This window comes from Chaetodon trifascialis, chromosome 4 (assembly GCF_039877785.1).
Source record: "Chaetodon trifascialis isolate fChaTrf1 chromosome 4, fChaTrf1.hap1, whole genome shotgun sequence".
NCBI lineage: Eukaryota > Metazoa > Chordata > Actinopteri > Chaetodontiformes > Chaetodontidae > Chaetodon > Chaetodon trifascialis.
Window position 1 is genome coordinate 19516192 of NC_092059.1, and position 24637 is coordinate 19540828.

Genomic DNA, 24637 nt, shown 5'->3' on the forward strand with positions numbered 1-24637 from the left:
AGGTGCTTCCTGTGTATTCATTGCTCCAGTGTCACTGAAACACTTTATTTCTTCATTTCACAACTGTTAGGACATACAGTCAGAAATATGTCCTAACCTTTGTCTGTGTAATTGTTTTTAACACAGGATGCACAAAAAGAAGCCTGCAGGGTAAATTTTCTGAACGCAAGAGAAAAAAGTGAAATGTAGATTATCATTTAAAGAGTCTCAACAGAAGTGACTGGGTACTAAGAGTGAGTGAGTCAGACCTTCTGTTATGGGTGGGGACCTTTTCTCCAGAGAGAGACTTGATGCAACAGGCCTAAATGAAGAAATAACACTTTTTTGCATATTATGTCATATTTGGTTTGTTTTTCTTGGAGTATTCTGAGTGAAATCTCATGGAAGTAATCCCAGAATGACACCATTGAATGAATGCATAAATGGGTCAGGCCAGGTATCATCTCTTCACTTGAAAATCTGATTGAGACTTGTCAAGGTCGAAACTAATCGTTTTTTGATTTTTTCAATTGTCATTATCAAACCATGTAACCAATAAAGTTTTTCTCTAATCAAACTTTGAAAAGTGAACTGATACTCCTGTTACACAAGGCAGATGCGCTCACAATAAACACTTTATTTTCACCATGAAAAATAGACAAAAGTTCTCAATTCAACAATTTCTGTCAACCATGTTTCAGCATATTCCTAACTCTTTAATTTCCTCCAGTTTCAAATACACTTTACACTGTCCATTACTTAAACTAGACAGCAGGCGCTCATGGTCAAACACAGAAAAATCACATTTCTCACAAACTGTAACAGAGTCTCAAACACATGACAGCACAAAGTACAAAAAGACATTCTTTGGGTTGGTGGGTGAGTTGGTTCATGCAGATGTTGTTGCGCAAGCTGCGGACAAATGTAGTAAATTCTGTGTCCAAAAATCACACACAGTCACTCACAGACTACATATAGTCTCACTGATAGCTTTGGAGTGACATCCAAGGTTTGCCTTCACTTCACAGTCTAATGTGCTTTGAGGAAATCAGAACTGAGCAGAGTTCTGTGTCTTTTCTCACTGGCTCTCTGTGCCTTTATTTATTCTCTTTGAACCTCTTTCATGTTTCGCTTAAGATGCGGCTGAAATAATTCAGCAGAGAATGAAACACAGCTTGTCTTCCACTTTATGTTGGGAGCATATGAGTGAATGAAGGCACGTGCAGCATCATCACATTGTTTTTATATGCATGTAAGGTATGACCACCTGTGAAGTGTGCTGTATGTTCGGGATGTCTGAAGCCACAACATGCCTACCACATCCACTGCTCCCTTCCTGATGACCAATCCTCCGCTTGTACAAGCTGCCTGCTGCTCTGTGGGAGCAGTAACCGTAGTTTATTCCACTAGCCTGGCCTCCTTTGAAAATATGTGAGTTTAATATTCTCAGCATCAGTAACCGACTGCAGAGGAGCAGTATGGCACAGTAGAATCTGGGCTACAAAGCCCCATAAAGAAATAAATAAATGCCTGTGAATGAGGCTTGTGCCCTCCTGATGTCTTTCCCCACAGAACACAATAGCAGCATTGATGACAATCAATTTGCAATCATATGCAAGTCGAGGTATTTTACATTCCCCAGCTCAACACCTCATTATGTCTGAAGGGACATATGCAAATCTGCTTTGGTAGATGCTGAATCATGACTGGCTGTCCATGTGGGAGTCCCACCTGCGGTGTCTTGAGGGTGAGCTGTGAGTTGCCTCATGCATGGAGCAGTTCTGAACTGAGGCAGGTACAGTGGAGAGCAGCCACGCGTCGGCGCTGTCAGCAGCTCGCTCGAGTCCTCTGGGCCGAGCAAAGGATGTGACTCACAACGGTCCTCTCTGTTCAAAACTACGTTTTTAAGCAGCCCAGTCTTTGTCACCTCTTCTCTCTGCTCCTCGTCTTCCTCGCTGTCCTCGTCCTCTGCTGGATAGTCCATTCCTAGATAATACAAGTCCTTCTCTTCTCTTGCCTCCTCTTCGTCTTCTTGCTCTGATGTTTCAGAGAGCTCCTCCACAGAGTTATAGGAGCAGGAGTGCCGCGGGTCATCCAGCTCCCACAGGCCACCAGGGAACGATCCAGATATGTCTGAGTTGTTGGCAGAGAAATTGCCCTCATCGCTAGAGCTGCTGCCACTGCCATCCTTATAGTGGAGATGCTGCTTCGGATCCGAGAGCAGCACGGTGGTGTATGTGACTGAAGACTGGGCAGAGCCGTCGGTGCTGCCTGGAGGCTGCACTGCCAGGGGGTCGACTAGCTGTAACTGATCTAATCTTGGACTCGAGCTGGTTAAAGCATCCAGATTAAGTGCAAAGGAAGGAGCTCCATCTAGGAGAGCCTCTCTCTCCACGGGTTGGGCTTGGTCGACCTCTGGAGGAAGGGCGATAGGTAAGGCAGTGGCCGGGTCGGGAGTTAGGGACACGAGAGGGGCTTGGACTAAAGCTGTGGTCAGAGATGAGAGATCCACCTTGTCCACGATAACAATTTTGGAAAGGTTCTCAGAGGGCAGGAGCAGTGGCCAGGCTGGGAGGCCTTCAGGAGGTCGGAACAGGTGGTCAAAGGTGTCAGCCTGAAAAGACATGCAAGAGCACATATCAAGTACTACTTATCAGAATATGAGGTGATATATAAATAAAACCATATGGACAAAAGAAGATGTCAGATTGCAATTAGAACGAAAAATGGTACAGAGGGGAGATGAACTGCATGTTTTTGTTTGAGAGACAGAGCTTGAACCCTGCCGGACTACAGCAAATAACAGGCAAAGATGTTTATTATTTATAAGAAACAGACAAAAGTCAAAGAAACATAACGTATGCTTTAAACTGTTTAATTAATCGACAAGCCAGCTGTTTCCCTATGTGTCCAGTTATTATGCTAAGCTAAGCTAACTGGCTGCTAGCTGTAGCTTCTTTTTGAACAGACATGAGAGTGGTGCCAATCTTCTCATCTAACTCTCATATAAAAGTCAAGAACTGCATTACCTAAAATGTCAAAGTATTTCATTTCAGAAACTTCAGGTCTAATAAAAAGCGGATAATGTTGCAAAATATCATGCAAATGAATGACACTCCGGCACAATTATCACATAAAATATATGTGTTTCACATTCATTTTTACCTTTTTGAGGTCTAGTCCTTTGGCCCAGGAGCACTTGTTTGGGTTGGGTACATCCTTCCACACAAACTTTTTCATCCTGGAAAGGAATGAGGAGATATCCAGGTTTCATCTCTCTGTCCAAATTCTTCCTGTTTTAGTATTAGAACACCCCGAGCTATTTGAATATCAGAGTTTTTACACAGTGATTTTCTGGGGACTGAACACCATTCCTGAGTTTATTTCCTGTAAATACGTCTTTGCACTGAATCGGAGCTCTTACTGGTTTTGGGAGAGGACCAGAGTGACAAACAGGACGATGGAGAGGAAGGAGATGATCATCAGCATCATGTAGGCTGCAGGGTCTCCTCTGGTGGCTGTAACAGTTGGAAAATACATATCAGACCTATAATTGATAACACAATGGAAGTGCTGACATTTTGTCACCCTGAAATACTTTAATATTGAACAGGACATTGAAACAACAGCCTGAATACTGGTGCATACCTGTGGTGTACATTGGCTCGCCTTCTCCATCAGCAAACACAGGGTACAAGTAGAAGCCACACTCCTCCGAGCCAAAGAAATCACCTGAAATGATATGTTGAAATCATGTTGGCTGGGTACACCTGCTCTTTCACAGTAACACACACTGTTAACAGCTACACTGGGAAAAGAAATGACTGATAGAAAGACAGAGAAGAGATCATGTTACCTCTTAAATAGGTGGGACGGTCAGTGTAAGGCAGTCTGGCCCATGTTTCTCCACTCTGGCCCTGCTGCCTCTGTGGAGACCACTGGACCACCATGAAGAGGGGCACAGAGCTGTTGTCCAACAGAGTCCAGGAGAGGGACACACAGGTGCTGTTAATAACCAACACACTGAAGGAACGCACGCAGCGGCCTGCAGCACAGACAGAAAAGACAGAGTGAACTCGTCAAGTTCTAGTACACACAATAATAAAGAAGATGGTGGTAGTAAACAAGAACATCAGCGGTCAGGCTAATTTATCCTGCTGCCAGTAGCTGCTAATAACACTGAAAACACATTGTCTCAGATTACTTATGGGAAAATGTCGAACAAACATTGTCTGGGAAGACAATTTTGCTTATGTCAGTTTACTGAAAGCACTTTTCTCTGAACTATGCGTAATGGGAGGGAGATAAACAACTGTCGCACACATACAAACAGCCCACCGTATTGATCATAATACTGGAAAAAAAAAAAGACTTGTTACCTGTGTTAGAGCGCTAAATGATGTTTTACAAGAAATAACTTCCTTTCCATCTTTCACATAGTTTGGAAAGACGAGAAGAAATATGACTGGAAACACTGTTTTTCAGCACTGTTTTTTCAGACTAGAAACACTGTTTTTTGAGCCCTGACCATAAATCTGACTGTAACTCATTGTTATGTGCTCCCAATGAGGTTTTCCTGCTTAAACTTTATGTTTTATTAAGCTACTGTATTGTAGAGTTGCAGCTAATGATCAGTGTCATTCATTTTTTCCCCAAAGATCAATTATTTAGCCCAAAAAATAAAGTGAAAAATGTCAATCCTAATTTCCCAGAGCCCAAGATGGTGGCTTGAAAGCAGAATGACTGAGGAGTATTTGTTTGTTGACTGAATTCCCATTCAAAAATACAAATCAATCACTCACGTCTGGGCGGTCTCTCTAGCGTCATGTTGATGTTGTCAGTGGAGCTCCCCAGACTATTGTAGGCCGCCACAGTCACAGTTTGGGGCATCTGGTTCCACTCAAAGCTGTAGGAGGATGCCAGCTCGATCTGTTCCTTCGTCACAGAGCCACTTGAGGCCTGGTGCTGGACAATATATCCATCCACACAGTACGAGTGTCCTGATATCTGGAGAGGCTGGCCGACAAAAAGACAGCATTTTTAATGTGATGTTTTATTTCTAAGCCTGGAAATGTTTAGATTTGAGTTTTTGTACCTCAAATAGCAGAGTGACATTAGTCTGGTTTCTGTATGGGTCATCCTGAAGAATCCTCCAGAAATCAGGACCACGCTCTGGAGCTGAAGGGGAGACCGACAATAGCATCACATGACAGCTTTTACCTCTGTGTTAGAGGTGGAGGTGATGGTTTGATGTGTATGGTGAGCTAAAATCAGAAGGTCACATGTAATTTGAAAGGTCACATCAAGCATCAAGCTGCATCTGCCAGCATTGTTGTTAAAAGCTTAGCGTTATTTGAAATGCCCAAGCCTGAAATGAACAGTGTTCTACTGCACCTCTGCTGTTCTGAGGTGTGGAGTAGATGGATTCGCTCCATTCGCTCCAGTAGCCTGTGCCATTGGTGTGCATGCAGCGTACTTGGACCACATACGCTCGGCACATGTCGATCACTGCGACCTCCGCCCACGGCACCCGCACTGGACTCTGGACCTGCAGGCACAACATTTTTCTCATTTTAGATAAAGGCAAATAAAATGAGTGGGATATATCCGATCTGTGAGTGCACAGCTGTTTCATCTGTCTGTCCACTTTACTCAAGCAAAGACAGAAAATGCTTTCCCCATCGTTCTCATCATTTTTAGCATTCAATACTCAAGAGACAGAGGGCAGGATTATGGTCTCATATCAGATCATGTCAAAGTGGCCGAGTCCATGTCAAAGCATCCTGCGTCATGTAAGGAGATATGAAACGTATTTACCAACCTGAGCCCAGTCCTGGACATGACTGACATCTAAATACTTGTTCCTGAGGTTCTTGAAAGATAAACATCTTTCACCAAACTTTCTATCAAAGCCCATGGTCAGGAAACAATCTGACAGACAAGCTCACCTTCCACTGGGCTCTCACAGCGGACAGCACGTGGTACCGAAACTGACACTGGAGCCCCTCGACCGGAAGAGACGGAGGCTCCCATGTGACCATCAGGACCCCACTGCTCTGGCTCACTGCCCTCACATTAGTGGGTGTGTGGGGTTTCACTATAGGGGATAAAGTGTGGAAGAAGAGTGTGAGTTATTATAAAGCACTTATTAATTCCTTATTCTGAGGGTTGTGGTTAAAGGTTAATGGTTTCCTTTGAAGTTCAAGACCCATTTGCTCTAAAAACTGGCTGCTTGATCAATAAAAATATAATGCCACTCAATATTGTGGATTTTCCTGACTACCTGAACTGAACAGGAGGAAACTTTAGATATTAGGAATATTCTTTAGATATTAGTACATGCTATTTTATTTTGAAACACACAATATGACGAGATGATTCAGTTTCAGTTCAGAGATTTAAAGTTTGGATCTGCAGTTTTCCCTCCTTCCTCTTGTGTCCTTGTGTCTCCCTCTGTCTCTGTCTCCTGTATGTCTGTCTGGTGTGTGTGTCTGTGTTACTGCAGGTCACGGCTGGCAGCTTTGGTCTGCCCTCCTCTCCTGAACACACCTGTTCGCAATCACACAATCAAGACTCACCTGCTGCCACAGTATAAATGCACCGGCCTCCCACCCTGTATTCGTCAAATCGTCTTATTCATCCCAATGGCAACAGTCGAGACTCCACAGATCCTTCTAGAACCTGTGTGCTGTTTTTTGCCTTGCCTGCCTGTCTTCCTCCCTGACTCCCGTTCTCTGTGTTCAGGTGCCAAGATCGGTCGAGCAGTTTACACCCTGTCAGTCTGTATTGTGATTAATCTGGACCTGGAATCCTGCCTGTCCACTCTCTGTCAACTCACCAGCTTCAGTGTGTGGATCTATCTGTTGCACATTTTTGGAACTTTCATGAAAACCTTTCTACACACTCCTCTCTCCATGTCTGAGTTTTCAGCATTGGGGTGCATTTGCTCCTGTTTAAAACCTAAAACATTTAATCTGCACTGTCCATGAGTGACATCGTGTATAACTGCTTAAACAAAATCTAAATGCATAAAAGCATCAAAAAGAAACACTGCTGTGAAAGAAGTGTCATTTCATGTTGGCGCTCACCATGATCTATGGCGGACAGGTAGACGGGTTTAGACCTGATGGGCCCCAGTCTGGATGACACTTCCAGCCACAGCTTGTAGCAGTTCATCCTCAGAGGCTGGATGGTGCAGGTTTTCTGCCTGGATGGAACCTGCAGGCACGCAGGTCCCATCTCCCCCACTTTCTCACCCGCTCTCTCCCTCTCCTCCATCACATCACACGGCAGGTTGGCCCACCTGCCAAGAAAACACAAGATAATCAAATCAATTAATGAATGCATTTTCTCCTGTCTGACTTATGTCTTCTCTTTCCATTTTCTTTTCTATTTATACAATCTGATCAACAGTGAGGTACTATGATACTTCCTACTTCAACTCCACTGTGTTTCAGAGAGAAATGTACTTTTTTATTCCACTGCATTTATCTGAACCTAAGTTATTAGTTACTTTGTAGATTCAGATTATGAGTAGAAAATATAATCAACTAATAGATTATGCTATATTATTATAGATTACTGTAAGATCCACAGCACTCAGTTGAAATCAGCCCCACCTTTGTACCATACACATAATGAATCACTTTTCATAATTAATAATATAATAGGAATTATTCTGATGCAGAACTCATTCTGCATAAAGAGTACTTTTATTATTGGTACTTTGAGTACATCTTGATGCTAACACTTTTGTACTGTTACTTTGTAAGAGAGTATGTTTACACTGTGGTATTGATATTTTTCTTAATTAAGAGTACTTCTTCGTCTGGAATGAAGTCAGATGATCAGACGGTCCCAATAGTCAACTTATAAAAACCACTGTATGTGGAGGCACTCGAAAACTGGGTGCAGGCACGACTACAGCTAGGTGGGTTATAGTTGAACTAAGTCAATCTGTCTATGAAAACAAGACCCACATTGTAATAAACCGGAATTCTGATTAAATTTGCATGTTTTTCACTCCAAAACATCCAAATATCTCTCACATCTAAATATTCTGATGCATTTTTTCCATCTCTAGAAAAAAGATGGAATTTGAGTAAGTGAGAGTGTTGCACAAGAGGCCTCCGCAGTTCATCAGTTAGTAAGAAGAGATATGAAACATTACATTACGTCATTGCGTCAGTGATTGCTGTTGTGGTTTGAGCTTCATTTTTTAAAGTGTAGAGACTTGCTCTGAGGTCAGACGTAGCAATGACACTGACTGATAGTTTATTGCTCAAATAGCCTTCCTGGTATCACCTCACACAACTATTTCCAGGGTGTGTTCAATGAATGAGCTGTCTGGTACACCGTGTTCAGTGACTTCCAGGATTTCTGCACACTGAGCTCTGAGCGTTGATTGAAGGTTTCATTAACAATGCTTGGACAAACATCCGAACACAATAAAAAGTGACATCTACTGTAAAATGTTAACTGCTGCTTTACCTTGATCTGAATTTGGGTTTGGTCCACTGCGTGTTCTTCCAGCTGCAGTCCATAGCATCGATGTCGCCGTTGGTTTCACAGTTGATGTCAATGGAAGCTCCTGAAACACGCAGGCAGAAACGCTCACAGTTTAGGTAACAATAACAAACTTCACCTGAGACAGCCTCTGTGCACTGGGATTATTTATGGTTCACATTGTTGTGCGCTCACATGCCGCCACTCTCTTTCCTGTCTTTGTCCACTGCAGTGAAAACTCCCAAAAAGGGACGTGAACTTCCAGGAACTTGCAAGTGAAATGTTGATGTTCGAGTCTCAAACTGTACATAAATGATGTCTTTCTTTCTTTGGTCTTGTACCAGGAACAGTCCTTAACATCGCATAACATTTAGCTGTGCTGTTATTGGTCCCAAAGCTCACCATCGACATAGATCTGGCTGTAGGGGATGGTCCACTCCTGGGTGCACTGCAGCAGGTCGTACATCCGAGTCTCCGAAGGACGCACTGTGATCTGGCTGACCTGTTTTGGGAAATGAAAAGTCGTTTACACAGACTGTACTCCTCTAAACAAAAACACACAGGAAAAGGAAAAGACGCACACAAAGAGTTGCAGCGTACCCATTGGTTGACTGGGTGGTACTGGCTCCGATGAAGCCGCTGCTGGAAGTTGAGCATCCACATGGCCATGCTGGCGTTGATGTTGTGGTCGTTGAACACGCAGTACACTGTTACGTTCTCGCCCGGTCGAGCAACCACTTTCTCAGGGATGTAGCTCACCGCTGCACGCAAGCACACACACACACACACACACACACACACACACACACACACACACACACACACACACACACACACACACACACACACACACACACACACACACAAAAATGAATGTCAAGAGTAAGAAAGGAGAAAACAAAGGCCCTCTGCTGAACAAACGCCTGACTCACTCTCATTTACTTTCATGCAGATATTACAAAGAAAACAAACTTTCAGGGATTTTGTAACTTCTTTTTGTTTGTTTGTTTGTTTGTTTGTTTGTCATATGGTCTGACGGGGCTGAGTGTGAGCTGTACATCTGCGTGGAGTCCTCTGTTCTGCCAGCAAAAACAAAAGGAACATGACTCATCTGCAAAGCAGGTGAGCAGCTCAACAAAAGAAAACTTTCAAATTAATTGAAAACGCCGTTTGATGATGCATCATCGTTCATCATGTGCACACGAACGACCTTTTTTTTTTTTTTTTTTGCTGTATTTTACTGCCCATACAGTAAACATTGACTTTCTAAGAATCATTCTTTTATGTTAGCCAAACTTTTCATTTCATTTACTTTTTGGAAGCATGAAAGTTTTGGTAGCTCGTTTTGGTGAGATGACTCAGAGTTGTCGAGCCTCACAAACTTTTAACCCCATGACACACAGACACGTTGTGGCATCAGGGTCAAGTTTCCTCATGTGAGGCAGAGCAGATGAGCAACTCTCTGAACACACCCTCACATGCAGTACATGTGCACACAGACACTGAGACAAAAGCAGACCTACGATAGACACATGAGACTATTGTGTGTTGTGCTGTTTAACGCCCTCGGGCTGATGTTCACACTTTAATGAGCAGTCTGATGTTGCAGAGCACAAACTAACAACCAGCCAACATTTTGCATTCTCTGATGATTTAGAGTTTGCAAACAATTCTCTGTATCATTTCTCAAGTCTCAGTTTCATCGTTTTAAAAGCGTGTCTGCACGTGGACGACTGTCTCATGCTCAGCTCTCTGAGCAGATCTGCCGCTTGTGATATTTCTCTGTGTCACATGATTTGTAGCAGGTCAACCTTGAGGACGACCTCTGATTCAGACTCTATTGACGGTGACCATACTGGAATGAGGTCTTCAGTAATAGCTCAGGCTAATGAGCTAGACTCGCTGCAGCACTTACATAAATCTACCTGAGAGATAATTGAAGAGAGAGTTTGGATCTATCACTGCCACTGATGAACTGTCTCAGAACAAATGAGAGTTGAATTGCAGCCATCAGGAAAGGTTTCAAATGCTCATCAGGTTCAGTGCAAAAAATGTGAAATTATATAATTCCACTTCCTGAATTTCGGGTCATCGAACACCAAAATAACCTCTCAGTTCAGCTGTTTCAGTTCTGAAACAACACAGTGGGTTTCAAAACACCAGCAGTGTGTTGAGGTTATTTTTAGTTTCCAGATTTGTGCAGCATTCTTTCTTTTATTCAACCAAACTGAAAAGAACATTTCAGTTGGATGTTCTGTCAGTTCAGTCATTTGGAAACAAAATTAGATCTCACTGCAAACAGAGGAGCCAAAGTCAATATTGAGGGCAGACTGACAAAGCAACCAGCTCCAGGAATGACTGTAAACCTTTTTGAGAACAGCTGACAAATGCTTTTAACTATTTAATAATCTTCAATAACTGTACTTCAGACTTTTGATTCAGTTTATATTGACATAGGTAGTTATCTTAATATTTCCAGGTGTTTTATTCTCTTCAATCCTACCCAAAACTGCAGGTTGAAAATATAATCTGCTAAAAATTTTGAATTGAACAAGAGCCCACAGCCATGCTGGCAGCTCTATGAGGCTGTGCTTTGAGCTAAATGCTAACAACGTTAACATGCTAACAGTTGTTGCTAAGCAGTAAACACAAGGTACAGCTGAGGCTGACTGTCATTAGTTTTGCAGGCTGTTTGGTCATAAACAGTATTGGACATCTTTAAACTTTGACATGATGATGACACCAGAGTAAAAGTCCAGAGGCAGCATGAATGTCTGTACAAAATTTCACGCCAATCCATCCAACAGAGATATTTCACTGTGGAATGAAGTGGTGGACCTACCATGACACTGCCATCTCTAGAGCCACTGGCATGACTACAGACACTATTTCCTGGTCACTTTTTTTTCTGTTAAATTCTGCCTTGATGAATACAATGGCTCCACAGGAGCAACAACAACAATTCCTCAAAAGCTTAAAAAAAAAGCCGTGCAGGGCGGCAAAAGCTTTTCAGCTTGTCCAAAGTGCATGAGTAAGTAGAAGAAACATATCATCCTGTATGTCTTTTATTGTTCTATTTATCTGTCTCTACAGAAACAGTTGGAAGGGAGTGGCTCTTACTGTCCAGGTAGATGTGGTGAGGTTCACTCCAGTCGCTCCACAGTGGAGGCTGGTGCAGGCTGGAGCAGCGAACCTGGATGGTGTAGTTCAGTCTTGGCTTCAGATCCAGAGGCGACCTGGGCTCTCCAGGTGCAGACACCACCTGGAGACAGCAGAGAGGGAGTCAACAAACACATAAGCACGCACACATGACACACACACACACACGCACACGCACACACACACACACACACACACACACACACACACACACACACACACACACACACACACACACACACACATCAAACTGGATAGGGTAGTTGGGCGTGTTTGTACGGGCGAAGGATGACTGAATGAAATTCGTCATCACAACATGGCCGTGGTAACTGTTTGGTGTCTCGTCAACTGGAACTGTTACCAAAACACACAACCAGACGACAGCCAGAGCTGGACAGTGTGTGTATACACCTGCAGCTTCTGCCAATTTCCCTGAAAGCCTTTTTTTTTTATATAGAGGTTTACTGTATAACGTACAGATGTAAAGCCTCTTGAGGCATGTTTGTGATGTGTGACATCGGGCTGTATTAATAAAATTGACTGGACTACATACAATGAGGGACTTTAACCCACCCAAACTTATGGAAAAAATTAAGTCTCACTGAAACAGTAATTTCTTTATGCATCTACAGGAGTCTTAAACATTAGGTGTACAGTCTCAGCCCTTGATGAATCATGGAGCTTCTGATCCACTGCTGAATGCTGCACACGCCGTATGACGCTGTTAAAAACCCGACTGACTGTGAGCAACTCGCACTACATAAACACAAAGTCCTGTCAGTGGAAATTTGTGCTGCGCTGCTGCAGTGAAAGGCAAATACAGTAACTGTGAGTGTGTGTGTGACTCACTCAGGACATGGCTTATGTCAGTTTCTGTATAGAACTCTTGACCACCTCAAAGTAGATTTTCACTTCTCCTTTTCAAACGTAAGTTGCAGCTGGCTTTCAAGGCTTTCTCTGCGATCTGCGGCTAATAATTCCTGTTTGAAATTAAATGAAAGCATGAGGCTCGTCACTGAGCCTTCTGTGTACATTCTTTACCTAATCTAATAAGGCACCCTTTCTTAAGGGTTCTTTGATTGGGACAAGAGGCTAAAATGTTTCATAGATTAATTATAAGCCATTATTAAGCATAACGTTTGAGCTGATAGGCTGTAAAAAGCAATTTAGTAATTAACAACATAATACAGCTGCAGACAAGATGGAGCAGCATCATTAACAGATAGATAAACACTGGCCAAATTTTTTGCAACCTGGAAACGAAATGATGTTCTTCTTAACAGCTTATAACAGATCTATGGCACCAATAAAGCCATTAATCACAGTCCATGCAAAAACACTTTAGAAATGGGGCAGCTCACATGAGTCTTGGTGACTCTTACAAGGAAGCAATTCTTAGGTAACATTTCATCATGTTGAGCATTACCTGCCAGGCTGGATGAGTGGTGTTAGAAGAGTATCGGACCTCGTATCTGAGCGGGCTGGAAAGGTCTGACGGGTCGTCCCAGTGTAAGATCAGTTCTGCCTCTATGGTCTGCACATGCGACAGGTTGACTGGAGGACTTGGTTTCACTGTAGACAAAGACCAGATCATCTCAAAAACAGAAGCACATATTTAAAGTATGTTTTTTACAGCTCAATCAATATGCATCAGACAAATGACTCGCAATCATGACACTTTGATCCTGCTCTCATATCAAGTCACATCTTATCAAAGGTCATTAAATCCTGTGGATCATTACAATAACTGTACATAAAATTGGAGGATCATAGGTAGATCTTTGCTGTCTCTGAGAACAGATGACAAAACAACCCATCATGTCAATCTCAAGGTGACATTTGCTGTAATTGCTCTTATCTTCAGGCAATGAAGATCAATATTCCTCTAGTCCTTATGGCAGGATTATCAATATTAAACAAGGGAATCAATCACACCTTGAGTTCAGAGTAATGAAAAATACAATTACAAAGAATATAATCTAATTTGTCTGCTTGACATGAACAGCGAATTCACTTCGCCTTTCAGTCTTTACATGTACAGTATATGAAGCTTATGCACGTAAATGTAGCTGAGGACTTATAATATCCCATGACTCATCTGTGCAATGCATGAGCCTCATATTTAGACTGAATGGCCACGTCCGGTGGATTTCAGAGGTATGGACCCAGACTGTCATTCACTGAAGTAAGATGAGGAGCTAACAGTGTCCCAGTTCATCAGTCAATTATGACCAATACAGAAAGAGATAATTGAGTCTAATAAAACCGCAAAGATAGCTACTGGGAGAAAAGACATTACTCAGCATTATGAGTAACAGATCAACAATGTATTTTCCAGACTGTGCTCACAACAGGGAAAGCCTTTGTACAATCTTCTCTGGGTGCTCACAGAAACGGTGTTCTTACCAGTTTTAACATGTTTAAGATAATTAACGTCAGCTCGATTAGCCTATACTGTCTATAGCTTAGCTTATGTGAATCCAATGTTTCTGTTTGGCAATGTTTCTCTACAAAATGTTGGGTTTTCACAGAAGAAAAATTGTGGAGGATTTGTTTCAAGAGCAGAAAAAAAGCTCATTCAGAAGGCTGAAGGTTTTACCAATCACTTAGACCCAGACAGGAGGAAAAGGATAAAACTGAGAACACGTCAAATCTGCACAACATACAGTCACCACTCAGATTCTGTTCTGCTCCATCACTTTCACAAAAAGGTCTGGCTGAACAAACACGGCATGGAAAGTCCTTGCCTATCACTGCGGAGAGCTTGGATGTGGTTGCAGACACACGCACACACACAGACACACACAGACACAGACACACACACACACACACACACACACACACACACACACACAGGGCCATAGTCCAGCTCTCCTCAGTTATTCTGCTCACGTCTGCCAATCAACTGAATAAAACTCTTTTCTTCCTTATCTGTCCAGATGCATCACTTTGAAGCAGGATTTACACACCGAGGAGCCCTGCATCATCTGCGTGCATGTCTGAATGTATTCGTGGGGCTCTAATGCCAGTAACCGAGTGACTTTGAAAAGAAAGTGGATGTCGGGAACTTGCTTTTTTCATGACTTATGGTAAAGCATTTAAAACAGTGTAGTAAGTAAGTGACAGGCAAGTGGGGTCATACTTCCATCCATCCATTTTCTATACCGCCTATCCCTTTCGGGGTTGCGGGGGGGCTGGAGCCTATCCCAGCTTCAGCGGGCAAGAGGCGGGGTACAACCTGAACCGGTCGCCAGCCGATTGCAGGGCAACATGCAAAGACAGACAACCATTCACACTAGGGGCAATTTAGAGTCACCAGTTAACCTAATGAGCATGTTTTTGGTCTGTGGGAGGAAGCTGGAGTACCCGGAGAGAACCCACGAATGCACGGGAAGAACATGCAAACTTCACACCGTTGATCGATCTTGCTGTGAGGCACACGCACTACCTGCTTGTGCCACCGTGCCATGTGGGGTCATACTTAAACACTTACTGTAAAAACATTTGAAAGCTTAAAATTTCCAAATCAGCCTTGAAATAACTGTTCTGCTTAATTAATGTCTAATAATCATTTTTAGATCACAGATCAATGATTAACCGATAAGAACATGCATGTTGCCAGGTTGTGAATTTAGTAATTCCATCAGTTAGAACTTATATACAAACTTCTAATAAAAATGATCCCTTACTGTGATGTCAGTGTGACTTACTAACATACAGTTTTACATGTTCAGCATTTGTATAAATCTGATTTTCTGGTAGGTTTTTGCTTGTTGTTGAACAATCTTTCCCTCAGCTTGCCTCCCACAGCTCAGCCGGTTTCAGGTTATGTAAAAACAAGAATCACAGAGCATTCATTAGGGCTGTGTTACATTATTAACTGCAAAGTCTGGAGAAAAACTGCTTTCTCTGCCTCCTCCATAGCTAATTCTTCCTCTGACAGGTTGAAAATGGAGAGTGTGATTCTGTCGGACTGAAGTTGATTACTTGTTTTAACTCAATTGAATTCATTAGCTATGATTCCATTTTTATTTAAACCAGCGAAAAGCAAACTGCATTACAACATCCCTTTCTTACCAGGTCGGGCAGGAATTCTGAGTAGGACTGGTGGAGCTGTGGCATCAGAGATGCTGACGGTTACCACGGTGACAAAGCTTGTTGTAGAGTCAAGGCCGACTGAACACATGAAGGAATCCTCGGCTTTGCAGACAACAGGGTTATCAGATTCAGGATTCCCATCGTTCGCCTTGCTGTCCTCTTTCTGAGACCTGGGAAATGGACACCAAAAACACTTTAGTTTGTGAGTTTTCTGAGTGGCTGTACATTGTAGTAAAATAAGATCAAAATAAGACCACTTATGACCAATTTAGCAGAAATATCTCTATCTCCATATCTCACCACATTTGATTGGAGACTCCTTAATGCTGATGCTTTTCCACTGAGATTTAAACAAATCAAGTTGGATTATTTTCAAATATCTGTCAGAGATTCATCTTTTTTCTTATATATATATATATATATATATTTTTTTTTTTACAACAATCTCATCTCAAGGTCCATTTATTAGCTGTTATGGAGCTATTGATCACATGACATGATCTTTAGTAGCATGGACAAGAAGTCTAAGAAGTGTTCAGAAAAACTAGAATGACCACCTCGTGGCTGTTTGCCTCCACCAACCAAAGTCAAGTCACCAGCTGAGGTCACAGTCAGCTCGACCTTTGACTTCAAGGTATTCCTGAGAATTCAATGGCAACTGGGCAACTTTATCTGCTGATGAAGAATATGTGCCATGATTGAAAGCTCCAGGGCAGCTAACAAAAGGACCCTGAGGTGAAACCGTTTTTTTCAAATTTTGTTGACATTTCCAGCAAAGATTTCACAACAGCGGTTTGCATGTAAGAGCTGTGCAACGCCTGGAATAGACTCTTATCAAGTGTGTGTTAGATCAGTGGTGAACTGCTCTCTTTATCCCTGCTGCAATAAAAGCCTGGAGCCAGTGTGATATCACACAGCTTCCCCTCTGCTGATCAAAGTAAACACACATACTTAACCACCGACTGAGCAGCCGGGAAAGGTCCAGGTCAGACTACAACACACGCACATGCACACGCACACGCACACACACACACACACACACACACACACACACACACACAGACCTGTTCACACGGGACAGCAAAGAAAGAAAAAATGATAGAAGGGAGCAGCTTCATACTTACAACAGACGCTGTAAGCTAACTGCCATGAGACCAGCATCCAGCGTGGCTGATAGTCGACTGCGAGACTGCAGGTCACAAGTTAAATTTTCCCAGTTTTCATCAATTCTGCACAGTATGTCCAAACAGGTGCCTGACAATAAATTACATTTGCATGTTATTAGTATGATCAGCGCCATCTCCAGATGACATTTAAACTGGCTGACTGCGACCTCCTACTGACAGCTTCTGAGAAAACGGCCTGGCTTGATATTCTGAGAACTAAGCCTCTGCTATGAAGCTAGACTAAGTGAAATATTACAGCTGCAAGGAGCAATATGGTGATAGAGCTCCGGCCTGCCAGTTTAGACATGATAATTAAAAAGAGGATTTTAAAAGTCTTGGCTTAGAGCTCATTGTTACAGATGGTGATGTTCAGCAAGTGCAATATTATTCTTATTCATAAATCATATTTTAGTGTGTTAGCTTGCTAGTATTATGGAAACAGCCTTCCACACAAAGTAAAGCTGAGGATGATGGGAATGTTAGTCATACATATAAATGACATCAATGTCATATATACAGGGAAGAAACCGACATTTTTCCATGTTGCATACACATTATCTATAACAGGACTGATCCTTGTCAGAACTCTTAACTAACACTTGACCTTTTACTGCAGAAAGCAACAAATGATATGAATAAACATAAGTGTGACTAACAAGCAAATGAGCAAAATGACCAGGGACCTTGGAGCTGAATCACACTCCTGACCGTGAAAAGGCCTCAGAAAGCAGTCAGGAGACACAGCACAGGCCTTTGACTTCTCTGTTTAATCATTGTTGCTTACGCATAAAGCTTAAGGGGCTTAGCTAATCACCATCGATCTGGATGTGTCACAGTGCCTCGCAGATCAATGCAAACAAACAAAACGTCCCTAATGTCTCTATATTGCCTCGCCTCCATCTTCACCTCCTCGCCAATAATATCAAGTTATTATGACTCACTTGACCTGACAATGATTTGCTTTTTCAGCTCAGCAACCTTGATGCTTTCTCTTCTTGCTAGAAAGCAGTGGTGCCAAATCATTTCTGAAATCAGTCGAGGTGAAAAGAATTAGCTGGTTTTACAGATACAAAGGAAGCCTCCTTAACCACACCAGGTCACGAATTGATCGCAGCACAAGACTCACACGGTCCCTCACGCTGACGGGAGACTGGGAGGGATTCAAGCTGAAGAGCCATAAAGGTGTAATGAGCCTGTCAGGCTGATCTTTACAAGCATCTCTATCAGTGACAAGTGATGCTGCTGCAGGCAGAATTATGAGGCTCTGTCACACTTAACGCCCCCTGTTTGTTCTGATGAGCAGGAGCCATACGCAGCTACCCCGCTGCCTGAATGTCGTCCTGTAAACAAACACGCTCATGCTACCTCATGCAGACGCTGAGGTTTGTCCTGTACATCTTGTCTGAAGTCAAACATGGAAACCGAGTTGCGGACTAAAGCAGTTTGAGGGATTTGTTTGAAATTTAAATAGTTTTCAATAAAATTAAAGTCCAGGAGATATAAACTTTCTACTGAATTCACCCAGAACGAGTTCAATTATGGCTTAAATGCAGCTGCATCGTATACATGTGACCAATTCTATCAATGACAAATCCACGAAGCCCCTTAATGTCAAAATTTGTCATTACAGCATCATATCAAAGAGAAATTTTTGGATGAGTTCAACATGTGTAAATGCAGACATGATTTCAGACATCATTTCCTATGAACTGACTCTTTCAACAGGCCTGATCAATCAGAACAGGAGCAGCTCAACAAGCCTCAGATTAATCATTTAATTTAATCATTAATCAAAAATTTGGGATACCAGTGTTGGATAAGCTCTTACCGGCAGAGGGCTCATGAGGATGCGATTGGGTTGTCGGACCTCTGAAGCTGCAGCGGCGATGGTGTGGGACCTTTAATTGAGAGCGGTTCGTCTCTGACACGTCCATGTGGGCTGAAGGTGAGTCACAGCACAGCTCATCCTGCCATGGGAGCTCCTGGGCACCTGAGTGGAGGGAGGCTCCGTCGTCAGGCTCCAAACACTGAGCACCTGGAACACACATGGAAAGGAAAAATGTAGATATTTAGAGTGTTTTTACATTTGAAGTTTCGTGTTGTGTTTTTTCTGCATCAGACACTTCACAATACAGCATGTAGTCTTTTTAATCTATTCTCAAGATGATGTTCTGTATTTACGTAGCAGTTCTGGAGGAGTATACCAAGTACCTGATTTAAGAAATGTGCAAAGTACAGTGAATGGGTTTTGTTTAAATCTGTGTACAAATGTCTTGTAAGTTAAATAAAAATATTTTTTTGGCCAAACTTCTCCTGAATTGGTAAAAATGTCCCTTTCAGAGCACATTCCTCAGGTGTTTCATCATTAACCAAACACAGCTCATTAACTCTGTATCAGTTTTCACTGAGTCAAAGGACCAAATGGCAGCATGGAGGGTTCAGATGAAGGCCATGTTGAGACATCCTTTCTTTGCTTTTTGTTTCTGTTCCCCAAAAACTTTTGCAATACCAACGCTTGTTTCTGAGACATCTTATATGTAATTCTATAGTTCAAGGTCAGTCGTGGGCTTTAACGCCTGTGTTTGTGTCTGAAAAGAGCATGAGAGGAGCACAAAGACAAAGACAAAGACTGCCAGTCGTCACGCCTACGTGCTGACTCTCACCTGCTCTCACTCAATAGCAGGTGAGAGTCAGCATGTAGGCTGTCAAAGACTGGCTGTCAAAGAAGAGTACAGCGGTTTTCCTTTGGCAAATTTGACCACAGGAGCTGCACATGGGAAATCTGTGGACTGTAACACAATAAATCTGAAGGAGTCAAGTGTCAACACTGATATGAGGCAGCTGTGTCCTCTGTGTCTGGAGATTGTGTAGACTTCCACATCGTGACCAGTGTCACTTACAAACCTACTACTTAAATAGACAGTGTCAGAAACTGGACTGTGCTGGGGCCAAAGCCTAAAAAAATGCATTTTAGAAATTAAACTCCTCTGTCTGATCTGTTTCTCCAAATGTGAACAGGCTGTGCATAAATTCTTAGAGAGAAGACATCCTACAAGCTGAGCTGAGAGGTCACAACTGTTGTGGTGAAGGTGGAACTCACCATGGGACAGCAGGAAAATATGCATCAGGACTGTCAACATTGCAGACTGTACCCTGTAGAGAGACAGAGGAGGGATGGACAGAGAGAAGAGAAAACACTGAAAGTGCAGCTGCACAAAGGGCAGAAATCAGAGCAATATCGACTGTGAGGACAGAAAGTGAGCGAGTCAGGTATGATTTATGGTTGGTGCACAGGTGTAAATGAGGAACAATTGAGTGTTTAATAAGTTTTCAGCAATATCTTTAAATGTTCACAAATTCAACTTAATGCAATTGCGTGAATATGAAAGCTGGGAACGAGTGATCTCTCTTTCCCACAAATGAGTTTAACTACTGACGTAAACAGAATCAGCTGGAAATGGGAGTAAGCTGCAGGTAAGCATAGGCATGAAGGGATGACTAGAATCTATGGGTAATGACATAAAAGAGTGAATTACTATGGCCCAATCTGAAGGTGACAAAAGAAGTGTGAGAGCGGTGGGAAGTGCAGTCATGTATGTCCCTGTGAAGAGCCCAGCGCCAGGAAACAAGAGTTTGACACAGTTACAGTGGAAGAACAGGTGGACCAACTTCTCAACGACATCATGACTCATCTGGCATTCAGTCTGTGCCGTGAGGCATTGCGACACAAGACACTGGTCAGCAGTTCAGATGAACAGCTTCTCAGTGCCAGCTCCAGCTTGGCTGTGGCTTGTACCTTGTTTACCCTAAAGCAGCACCTCCCAGTCTTTGTGACAGGCGTCCCCACACCTTCCAACTAGGCTTTTTTTCAATAGTTTGATTCAAGTTTGCATTTTTACCGTGACTTGGAGTACCTGAAACTGGATGCTTCAACCATTTATGTGTTACTTTTAGATACAAAGCTAGAGTTATTTTTCTCCCCAGACTGGCAGTATGTTCTGACCCATTTCACACTGAATGACATCCTTCATGAGTCTGGGGGGTGCAGTGCTGACCCTGATCAATCCGTCATCTCACAGTCAGTGAATTCAACTCAACTTCAGTTATAGCTGATGGGTTTACATGCTGCAATACTTACATTGTGGTGCTCATAGTGCGAGCATGGCCTAGCTGGGCTTTGGCTGGGGCGAATCTCACTGAGGAGAGAAAGAGGAAGTTTTCAGAGGCTTCACACACAGACTTAAAGCAGCGCTGCAAGTAAGTCAATTTTGACTCCACCAGAGAGAGGACCTGTGTCATGAATGGAAGAAATGGAGCCAACACATTAGTGAACAGGACTTAAATGACAAAAATTATAAAATACTTCAAATTCTTGGCAAAGGCAGAACCAGATGGATTGCAAGGACAGTTTTTCTAGTTGTGGGATTAAAAGACTTTCTTCGACACTTTCTGTTTCAGAGGCAGGTCCGTTGCTCCATTGACAGAAGCGCCTCCCACTTGCCCACACTTCACAGAAAATACTCAGGAACTGCTGCTCATTCATGGGAAAGGCTAATTCTGGCACAGAGCACAAGGACATCCTCTTGCTGTGAAGTCACTTTATTTTCCCTGGAGGTCAGCAGCAACATATCAGCATCATTTCTATTTGGATAACAGGATGCGACTGTATTTGTCTCTGCTTACAATCCAACCCTCTGTTCTCTTCTCAGCACATTTCAGCAGAAAAATGTGATCAGTTCCTCAAACATTTCATCTCAAACCCATTTATGTTTTGCTTTACTTTGATTAGCCTTGGCCCTCATCGTATGGCTCTCTGCTGCTTGATTTGGTGCCAAACCAGAGCAGCAAGGTGATAATCAATTAATTAATACAGTTCACACGAGCCGGTGGGCACATCTGCTAACACATTTATATGCTAGACCAAGACAAACACAGCATGCAGCACCATGGACGAACTGGTGTGTGTGTGTGTGTGTGTGTGTGTGTGTGTGTGTGTGTGTGTGTGTGTGTGTGTGTGTGTGTGTGTGTGTGTGTGTGTGTTTCTGCAGTGCATATGATCAACTTGAAAACTACTTCATTAGCTTGACTGCACGTCGCCTCAGGACTGTTTTCCATATGATGTGGTGAGTTCAGGTTATGTCCATGGTGTTGTATATAACAGCAGGCCAGCGGGTGGTCTTCATTTCCCGTTTAAAGTTAACTAACTAATAACTTCAAGGGTGTACACGCAAATAAAACAGATAGAATAAAATGATTCATTAGCCGCAGCACAACTCATGCAGTATCTGGCCTGTGATTCCCCTTAGGCCATTTTTATGTGGGGAGAACAAATAACAAACTGAGAGGGAGAATCACTGAGCAACAAATCTGCCATTTGTACAGGAAATGAAGACGATCCCATGGCCAAGCATTATACTGTAAATGGACCAAAGCAGCAGGTGCAGAGGCCACAGAGACGTCAAAGACAGGAAAGATGGATCGAAGAACACGTTACAGAGAGAAACATGCTGGATGTTCAGGTTAAGGCTCATCATGAGTTACTATTACTATGGTCCATACCTATAAACACATCTGTGTGATGGGATGACTACCCTCCTCCCCACTCAGGGGGAGTCTCAAACATAACACACACATGATTAATTATTCGTGGGATGCAAACCAGCATCATCAGCATGAGGAGGGACTGCAGGACAAGATGAGATCCCATGTATTTAAACACGTGTTCCCACAGTCACACACAGCACACACCTGTCATCACCTTTAGCTGTTCAAAACAAAGCCTCAGCATCACGAGCTCCTGGGACAAGTACTGATGTGTCATGCAGAGCTCTGCGTTATCACTTATCTATGAATATTGGCAGGTAGAAGTGTTTTCCACGTTGGGTGGAACAGAAACCTCGTCGAGGACATGACCGGGATTGATTGACTCAAAACCGCAAAGTGCAAAGTTCTGACTTACTTCATCTTCGAATGTGCTGGTAGTTTTTTAAATATACATAAAATATTAAAGTCATGATGAACAGAAACACTTTCTTTAGTGTTTTTCTTTTTACTAGTGAAAATGACACAAATACTCACCTCTTACTGCCAGTCTGTCAAAAGAACTGTGGAAGTAAAACTACATAATTCTGTTTTATTACAGTCTGCACTTTAACAAACAGTATGAGTGATGTTTACAGAGCTGCACATGTTTTTCTATTTGTAGTTTCCAATTCTTGAGGGCTGAAATGTCAATGCTTGCCTCAGGTTGGAGAGGAAGGTTTCACACCCTGTTTAATTTGAATGTTACATGGAAAGAAGCAGCTTCCTGAGATCCTTATTTGCATAAAAACTCTGAGCCTCTGTTCCAGAAAAAAGGAATTAACCAGACAGGAATGTTTATTTCCCATCAATTCACTGCAGTACATTTTCAAACTGATGCAAAAAAAAAAAAAAAAAAAAAGAAAAGAAAAAAAAAAGAAGAAAAAACAAAATAAAAAATTGCCATGAAGAAATCTTGCTCATCGATGTGTACCACTGCCAACTATAGTTTGGTTTAATCAGAGATGTTAACAGGATAAGTGTCACAGTATAAACGGAATCACAAAATGCATATCATCAGCCCGCCCACGCTCTGTGAGGACCAATCAAAATGTCACAGCCAATAGCAAGTACTAAGCCTCTGAAATGTCACTTTCATGTAACTGATTAATCTGCGTCAGTTTTTCAAAACACTGTGGTGGTGTTTGGATCTAAAGCTTACCCAGAGTCAGCCGCTGCTTTACCGGATACTTTCACAAGCACAGAGCCTCACATGAAAGTCATTACACAACAGGCTATTGTACTTCATAATGCTCAACTAGGTCGTCTTACAATGCATCAAGTGCTTAGCTCACTGCTAACCAACCTGCCTTAAGTCAGCCAGTGGATGCTCCAAAGACAGTGGGAGAAGTCACAGCAGCCAAACAGTCCATGACATACTGATCAGCAGCCTTATAATGTAATTGATAGTGGTGTTTTGACGTTTGTTTGTTTGTTTGTTTGTTTGTTTGTTTGTTTGTTTTTGCAGCCTTTGTGTGCAAAAGCAACAGGCTTCAGCTCTCACAGCTGAGATGCTGCTCATTATCTCTGAGCTGCACAATAAAGTCATGCAATAATGGACACTCATGTCCTCCTATGATACGGCTGCTGCTGCCGTCTTTGCTCCAACTTCCTCATCCTTTCGGAAACAATGAAGCTAGCTCAAGACACCCATCTGAAACTATTTTCCACAAGTGAGGGAAGCTCTGCCCCTCAGCTCCGTGTCCTCCAGCTATTCATGCCGGTCTGACTCACTCCTTGCCAGCCGGGGCTTGTTTCCCCAGCAGCATCACCACCAGCAGCAGCAGCGGCGGCAGCGGCGGCAGCGGCAGCGGCAGCTCATCTCTGTCAGGCTGTTCCCTGTCTATAGTCAAACATGCCACATGTGACAGCAAGTAACAGTGACGAGTTTCCCAGCGTGGGAAGTGCATCATGGACACGAGACAAGGCCATAATAAACATTAAGCATATTAAAAGCACGGAAAGAGAAGGAAAAGTTCAGAGGTTCACTTCAACTCACCAACAGATAATGCACTGCGCTTTCCCGCTGGATATCTATCCATTCATCTATCGATCTGTCTGTCTGTCTGTCTGTCTGTCTGTCTGTCTGTCTGTCTGTCTGGTACAGTTGTACAGCAGACCTATAATAAACATCTGTAAAGTGCTGTGAG

The 24637-nt window shown here is 42.7% G+C and overlaps 1 protein-coding gene across 2 annotated transcripts; it reads right to left on the reverse strand.

The window, feature by feature from the left end:
- Window positions 1-597: 597 nt before the first annotated feature.
- lepr (leptin receptor) lies at window positions 598-23624 on the reverse strand. 2 transcript variants are annotated; one of them, XM_070961271.1, is made up of 20 exons: window positions 23620-23624; window positions 20008-20060; window positions 18736-18942; window positions 16866-16995; window positions 15721-15911; window positions 13070-13215; window positions 11605-11746; window positions 9085-9245; window positions 8887-8986; window positions 8470-8569; window positions 7068-7282; window positions 5928-6076; window positions 5374-5527; window positions 5075-5157; window positions 4782-4995; window positions 3836-4024; window positions 3628-3711; window positions 3404-3497; window positions 3145-3220; window positions 598-2593 (listed from the first exon to the last, which is right to left on the reverse strand). In XM_070961271.1, the coding sequence occupies exons 2-20, from the start codon at window positions 20045-20047 to the stop codon at window positions 1634-1636; spliced, it is 3435 nt and encodes a 1144-aa protein (XP_070817372.1). In that variant the 5' UTR covers window positions 20048-20060; window positions 23620-23624; the 3' UTR covers window positions 598-1633. The 2 variants fall into 2 exon arrangements, with proteins under 2 accessions (XP_070817372.1, XP_070817371.1); XM_070961270.1 differs by lacking the exon at window positions 23620-23624 and adding an exon at window positions 21046-21098.
- Window positions 23625-24637: the final 1013 nt, after the last annotated feature.